General features: G+C 40.8%; 1 protein-coding gene across 1 annotated transcript; it reads right to left on the bottom strand.

Moving 5' to 3' along the window:
- Positions 1–3,450: 3,450 nt before the first annotated feature.
- Positions 3,451–6,683, bottom strand: LOC147894305 (uncharacterized protein At4g28440-like). Its single transcript, XM_087384892.1, has 2 exons — positions 6,189–6,683; positions 3,451–3,918 (listed from the first exon to the last, which is right to left on the bottom strand). The coding sequence occupies exons 1-2, from the start codon at positions 6,424–6,426 to the stop codon at positions 3,728–3,730; spliced, it is 429 nt and encodes a 142-aa protein (XP_087241018.1). The 5' UTR covers positions 6,427–6,683; the 3' UTR covers positions 3,451–3,727.
- Between the last annotated feature and the right edge of the window lie 1,241 nt (positions 6,684–7,924).

Below are 7,924 nucleotides of genomic sequence, written 5' to 3'. Positions count from 1 at the left end.
ACTAGTTGGTGAAGCATCGATGAGGTGGGAGATTAAGAGCTAGAATCTTGATTTGGCCTAGAGTGGCTCCTAGTGACTACAATCAACAAGGGGGGATCTGGGATTCCTTTAGACACTCCCAAAAGTTGGTTGAGGGGTGGGAGGGGCTAGGAGTGTTAAGGAGAGATTGAAATGGTTGGTGATTAAACTCTTTTTTGGAAATTCATAGTATAATGATACTTGATCTCTATGCATTTTTTTGCAAGAGCAAAAGCTTTGGAAATGTTAGTACTCCCTGTATAAAAAGCACACTGATGGGCCTATTGTTGGAAGGCTTGAACGATGGGGAAGACTTTGCACGAGCATACACTTGTGGAGCAAGAGTAGGGACATAGGAAGGAGGGGAATGCTAGGAAGTATAGATCGACGATGAGGCTTGTCGAACATAGGGGAAGGGGCTAGGGAGGTAAGTCAGAAAGCAAAGATAGAATTGGAAGTGTAAAGAGCTGTGTGTTTAGAAAGGAGTGAGGAAGTTGTGGGAGGGCGAGAAGGTTTCCCATGTAACCCTTTACAAAGGTGGTGCTCCGTGCTACTAGTATCTCTACATCTTTTGCATCTTCTTGAGGTGATAGCACACATGGCCAGAGCTCTCACATAAAGAACAATACTTCTTGTTAGGGCACTCAGAGGCCTAACAACCCACTAACATGCAAGACGAGCACCAAGTTGCAACATTCTTAGCCTTCTTGAGTTCCTCCAGATCTCTTTTGAGTTGGGCCACCTTGTCACCTTTTGCCCTCTATTGCGCCTTTCTTGAGTTAAGTGAGCTCGTCGTTGGGGGTGGATACAACCAGGGTCACCCATGATGAAAAAGACTCTCGTTTTGATATGATACGCACACATTCTTTACTTGGGTGACAATTCCTTGAAGTTGCTCGAGAGTGGCCATCTAGGGAAGGGTCTCCCTAATCTTTCTTTGAGTTGTAGGTGACCATTCCTTGAAGTTGCTTGAGAGTGGCCATATAGGGAAGGGTCTCCCTAATCTTTCTTTGAGTTATAGGTGGTAGTGCCCTTCATGACCCACTATTTGATGTGGATCAAAGGGTAGTTAAGCCACGACTCTAGTGACCAACTCGGCTACCATCTTAGTTGAGCCCACCTTGAGAAAATTGAGCTCATGAGCGATGAGATCATAGAAGTTGCCTACTCGAAATGTCCTCAAGAAGACTTCCTTGAGGTCATTCCAAGTGGGGAAGTGCCCAACCATGAACCGGCTATACTATTTCTCAACACCTTCTTTCGAATTGTAGGGTAGGGCACAAGATATGTGTCTCCTTGTTCCACTCCCTTGGATTTATGTGCTTACAAGAATCTTCATATATGGTCATCATCATTTCTACCAGAGCCTCCTTGAATTTGGAAGCCTTGATAATAACCCTCGCAAGAACATGAGGTAGAGTTTCCATTGGCAGACAAGGAGGCAAAGGAGGAATGAAAATCTGAGGTTGTGCAAGGGGAAGGGACTCGAGAGATATTGGGTGAAGAAGCTTACGAGGTGAGGGAACAAGATTGTGGGAGATGATGACAAGAGAGGAAGAGAAATGAGATGGCGAAGCCACCAAGGGAGAGAGGACCTCTCAAGGTGTTCGTTTAGGGGACCTCTCTTAGGACTTGCCTTGATTTTGGTCATGGATTACAATAGAAGGTGTACTCCTATAGTTCATGAGCAATTGACCTATTGTTCATGAGCACTCCTTTGACTTGACCTATAGTTCATAAGCAACACCCACTTAAAAGTGAGAGTTCCACCATGATTGCCAAAATTTGGTGGAACTAGTTACTATAGTCCACTTCGTTAGTGGGAGCGGTCGTTCTTAAAATTTCACCATCACAATATGTGCTACCAATTTATAAGAGTTGATGTTCCTTAAAACAATACATATGTGAGGCGAATGGAAAGAGTTCAACACGTAATGAGACCAAGTTCGGTAGGTGCTCAACATGGATGTAGTTTTGATAAGAAACAAGACTTTATATGGGTGTCAAAAGTTTGTATGCCCTAATAAAAAGAAAAGTTTGAAACTTTTGCCAAGGTTTGAAGCTTTTATGTTAAAATTTTTAAGACTCACTATCTTTTACTTTGAAATTCAAAAGAAAATGTATAGAAACATACTATGTTTTGTCAATATTGTGAAACTAAAAACCGAGCTCAATAAACTTTAGCCAAATTTTTATATCAATACATATGTCTAGCTTCTATTAAAAAATTTATGGTGCTCAAAAGGGTTAAACCAAGCCTTGAAGAACGCGTGCTCGTTGGATGCAAAGATGAGCCAATAGCTCCACTCCTTGAACCAACCTCGAGTCCCCAAGCTTCTTTGCAGCCTCTCTTACAACTCATGGACTCTAGCTCCAAGAATTGAGTCTCAATACATTCAATCACACAATACCGACTTGAATGCCGAATGTCACACAATACCGACTTGAATGCCAAATGTCTACCTTGATATCTACCTTGATATCTGTATCAAGCGTACATCCACCGCTCTCCACTTTTTCAACATTCAAAGGAAAGACTCTAAGAGCATCTTAGCTTGGAAGATCGAATCTTTGGAGTTTTCAATACAATTGCTGTCATAGCAGTGGAGTTCTTTCATCTGCGCAAAACATATAACAAATTTTTTCATAACCAACAAGCTCACCTTCCTACTTAAGGCACGTATGCTTATTTTGTCATACCATACCTATGGTTTAGCAAGAAGAACATGTCCCCGTCGGTTATAATATGTAACTTCTCTTGGCTTCACATGTACTTTTAAAACTTGGTGATTTGTATGCATTATAAAAATTCCCTTGAACAAGAAACAATGCCGCCAAAAGTTTGCATGGGAGCATCCTTTTCCTTTTCCTTATTCTGAATTGTAATTAGAGTGCTAATTCTAAATTGCAATAAGAGTGCTAAATGTCATCCTTCTTGTGGAAGAAGTTCTCCACAATCAACCTTGAACTTCCATAAATTAAAAAAGGTGCACTCGGCATCCTAGCCTCATTCTTCTTTAAGGCACTGGTTTTTGAGACCATTGGCTTCTTGGTCCTTCATATCTCGTAGTTTACATAGTAGATGAGATGTGAGTCATTACATAATTGTCTCAATCGTTGTAGAGTCTCCATTACAACATCATCTTACAACAAACAATATTGCATCCATTCTAATCTCATTCTTCTATGTTGGCGTACAAGTTTCAGTACATATTGCAATATCATCTTCTCATTTTTGATGTCTCAGACGATTCTCACATTATCAGACATTAATAGTTGGATATCTTACATTTCATGAAACAATGCTGCTTCTTAAAGACGTTGCACTCAGAGGATCTGCATTAATCATACAAACTTGTCTTTGAAAGCTATAAGAAATAAGGTGAGAGTTGAGAATAAAAATCAGTTCTACCATATTAAATGAAGCTTCCATATAGAAAGTTACATCAACCTGAATGACCAATCAAAGCAACATATGCTGCTTTGTAAAATCACTTCGGGATGATCCAGAAAGCAACTGGACCTCCACTGGTTTTGAAAATTTCTCTTCAAGACAGTAAAGGCAGGACCAATATCTGAAATTGTGGTTATAAAATAAATCCTTGTCTATCCCAGCTGTCTACTCTTTAAGATGGGTTTTGTGCTAGGTGTATATGTGCACCCTTGTATCAACCATAGCCAGGACTGCTCCTTCCAAACCAATCCGCTGCTACTCTTCAGCAGTTTTTACAAGCTCATATTCAACCAAAGAGAGGTTATTATCCTCCTTTACAGTAAAGCTGGCTGGTTCAGTCACTTCAATGCGGCCCCACTTGTCCACTGCCAGACGCATTGAACACTTAAACATGTCAATCTTTGCATTGCGAAGAATCACAGTAGCTCCCTCCTTCATCAAGTCCACTACCAAAACATACAGACTCCATCAGTTGCCTAAAAGATTAAAGATATGTTCAGTACTGCTGGATATTTAGAAAGTGCACAGAACATGAATGAGAGATTGAGAAAACATATTGAGCCACATCACTAGTGGTGCCATGTAGTGTTGGAGAATACCTTCAACACAACAAACTTAACCAATGAGCAGACTCCCATAAGAAGTCAGTAAGATGAACACCTTGCTACAATGCAGACCCATAATCAAGCATAACACCAAATACTTCTCACCTAAACATTGTGAATGGTAAAAGAGCACCCGAAAAGCACTAAAATCCTTTCCCTGGAACAAGGACTCACAAGAATCTCACCTGCAAGACTTAAGGTGTTATGAAGAGAATGGCTAACATCCTAGGAAATCCTTGGATAGTTGTAGATATGATTTTGCAATCATGCTATCAAGATATCCTCAGACCTTTGTAGATATGATTATGCAAGCATACTATCATTTTTACACAGGTTGGTGCAGATAAACTTTGCACTTTTAAAGTGACTTGATGCTTCACATTCGCACATCCTGCACCCAGCTGCCTTCTTTGCTCTGTAGTGCCAACCCAAAGACAGCAATGAGCCCAATTATGGCCAATAATGGCCCCCAATCCCCATCCCCCTTCCTTGGTCTCCGTAGTCTTGCTTGATCATAGCAGCACACAAGGGAATATAACCCTAACCCCCGCTGATCCACTTGGTTTTCTGTCTCCCAATAGGCATATGTGAATGGAAGTCCTCTCCATGCAACGGGCACTCACAAATCTGGTTCATCAATTTGCACTCACTGAACTTTGACAGGTGCTGGTCCCAGTTTAATTTCACCTTGTTCCCATAAGAAAACAATGGCATCCAAGAGATTATGCTTATCATTAAGTACCTTTATTTACTTGTGACATGGCAACCACCTGGCCCTGTATATATAAAGCCTACGCTGGTGTGAATTAAGGCCACTAGTCCTTCCCATACTCCAGCAGGAGAGACTGATGAAGAAACATGCCAGCTTGTCTTAGAAAGCCATCTTGTTATCACTCCATCAGTCATAATGTCACCAATGGTTTTCTACTAACATTTCCACAAGCATGGAAGCTCAATCTATGCTGACATCAAATCCCCCCCAGCCTTCATATGTTGTCTGCTGCTGTCAACAATGTGCAACAAACAATCCCTAGTAATTTTTCTTAAAGCAGAAACTCCATGTTATTATCAATCACTTCATCCATTTCCGTTCAAATCCTGCCCAAGATTGTAGTTAACATACACTAGAGATTTTGCCATTAAGTCTATCAATCATAACAATTTACCAAACCAACTCTAAACGTACCTATGGCTGAATATCCATTTGGAGACACTTCTGGTACACATTAAACAAAACAATTTGGCTAAACCAGTGATAGGTATAGTGACACAGAATATGCCTCTTGTGCAAAGCATCTTATTTTCACTATCAGTCATCTCCTTTATGTTGGAAATCCAGACTGACAGGTACCCAGTCTCTAAGGTCAAACTTAGCACGGTGCATAGAGTGGCCACGTCTAGACAAAAGGCTCCCTGTATGAGGGACCACGTCAAATGCCAAAGGTCTGACTTGCACTTAAGCGTGATAAGAAAACAGGATTAAGGGGCCCAGAAAACAGGGTTAAGGGGCCTAATTACTGGTGCCTGTTGACTGCCATGTACAGAGACGGAAAATGGTGTCCTTATTCGAGCCCTTATCATTGCTTAAAATCTGTCGCATGAGCATGAGCTGTCAAAAAGAACACGAACCAGTCGGCCAGACCATCTGGTGAGCCCTCTTTGGTTGCACCAAGCACGATTCAATAATTATCACACTTTCTTTAAGCCCAAGATGTGAAATAGTAAGAAGAGTTACCAGTAGAAAAAAGACAAGTCAAGTGCTAAAAAGATTGGAATGACGAATAAAAAATAAAGTTTATAAGGAATTCACGTTTCAAACAAGGAGATTCATAACTCTGGCAGAAACAGAGGTTTATATAATGCTATAGCATCTCTCTTAGTATTATGCGGAACAAAATTCGTTCGAAATTATAAGGAAGGATATTCTCTTAGTCCAATCGACGAAAAGAGAACATAACGCAGAGCTGTGTCCCGAGTTGTCACGAAGCTCAATCAAAGATCCCTCTTTCATACCAGCGATCAAATTCGCAGTCGCATGACACCCGCGCGTTATAAGAGACGAGAGGCATAGCTGACCTGGACAGCCAATGAAGAGAAGAGTTGTGAATCACCTTGATCGTTTCGAGCAGTAAAAACAATCACTCCAGTGTCATCTCCCACAATGCACTCAGCAATTCTAACATGATGAACCTGTCTGCCATCCGGTCGAGCTTTCTGCAAAACCATCTTCGAGCTGACAACTTTAACGGTCAGGCAGTGACCAGCCGTGTCGGGGCGCAGCTGATCTACTTTGATAAACGTGGGCTTTCGAAGGGCAGTTTGCGCAGAAGATGCACTGGGTGATGCCATGGGATTCCAGACAGGTCTGATCTATAGACGCAGGTAATATTGCAAGCGATGTCCGCTCTGGGCGCGAGCGCGCTCTCTCTCTCTCTCTGTCTCTCTCTCTGTCTGTCTCTCTCGTGTTTTCGGAAAAAATCACACTCAAAGACGTTAAGTCTAATTAGTTACGCTCTTCTTCTTGCCATTAAAGGTGTAATAAATCCAATCGTCGCCGCGATATACGCTCCACAGTCCAAAGAAAGCGCTCGCTAGCCTCTCTCCTGAGTCCGACTCTTCAGCAAATAAATTTTTTGAAGCGCAACGTCTTTTGCCTCTCACCCAAAGTACAAAATGTGCGAAGGCAGCGAGCTTAGTAAGACCAACGCGCAAACCGTGGAATCACACAGAGGTTCCACAGACGAGAACAATCTTTCCCAAAAAAAAGAAGAAGAACTGAAATTCCACAGCTGTTACAACTGCTGGATCGACAATCTTACACAATTTGCCGCCAACGAACTCGCACAATTGCATCCACAAGAGATCAACACGCATCCCGAGTTTCTTTAATTAACAGATCTTCCATAGTTTTCATCAATCCACAGCAGATGGAGCTTTCCATTGCTCTCGAACTTAACCGCATCAACGCTTAATTAACCGTTGAACGCTTTAATTAACCGCGTGAAATTTACAACAATTAATTAGAATCTTGACACTGTATTTTGAAAAAAAAAAATGCATATGAAAACATACATGTGGATGATCTTTTCAACCTAAGCAAGAAGAAGTTTGTCTTTGTCTTGTTCTCCACACACACACAAGTGGCATGATCTTGACTCTCTGTCGCAACAAATAATTCATCTATAGTCCATATTGCATTTGTGTTTGTTTCAGGGTCCACATGGCAAGCTCCCATTTGTCTTTGAGAATATAAAGGCCTAGGATATTAGGACTTTTAAGTTTTTTTCGAGTTTAGGAAGCAAGAACCAAATCTCAGGACGACGAGAAGGAGGATCCAAAAGCATGTTACACGTTGAAACTTGTAAGCATTTGAACTTGCAAGTGACAACACCCCATCATTATATTATGTTATTTTTTTGCTCACTCAAATGAATCAGATGATGCTGCTTCCGAAACTTATTCAGATATGGAAGAAATCTATGCATCTTTATTTATTTATGAAGAGTCAGATGCCAAAAAAATATCGTGTTTATGTAAATTCGATTCAACATCTTACCATAGTAACCAGTATTGGAAATTTCCATGAAAATTTGAAACACTTATTGCTTGAATTCAAGGATGTATTTGCGTGGCATTATACAGACATGAAGGGGGTTGATCCATGTTTTTGTCAACATAGAATCAACTTAGGTTTATTTACCTGAAAGGATAAGCTAACATGGCTTTCACCCATAATCATAGTACCTAAAAAGAATGGTAAACTCACAGTGTGTGTTGATTACAGAAAACTAAATGCAGCAACAATAATATAAAAATTTCCATTTAATTTACCTTTCTGTGACACAAT

The sequence above is a fragment of the Dipteris shenzhenensis genome, chromosome 14 (genome assembly GCF_047967505.1).
Source record: "Dipteris shenzhenensis isolate YYH24624 ecotype China chromosome 14, Dip_SZ_1.0, whole genome shotgun sequence".
Taxonomy (NCBI): Eukaryota; Viridiplantae; Streptophyta; class Polypodiopsida; order Gleicheniales; family Dipteridaceae; genus Dipteris; species Dipteris shenzhenensis.
The sequence above is the reverse complement of the archived record's forward strand: the minus strand, read 5'-3'. Positions and strand labels throughout refer to the sequence as shown.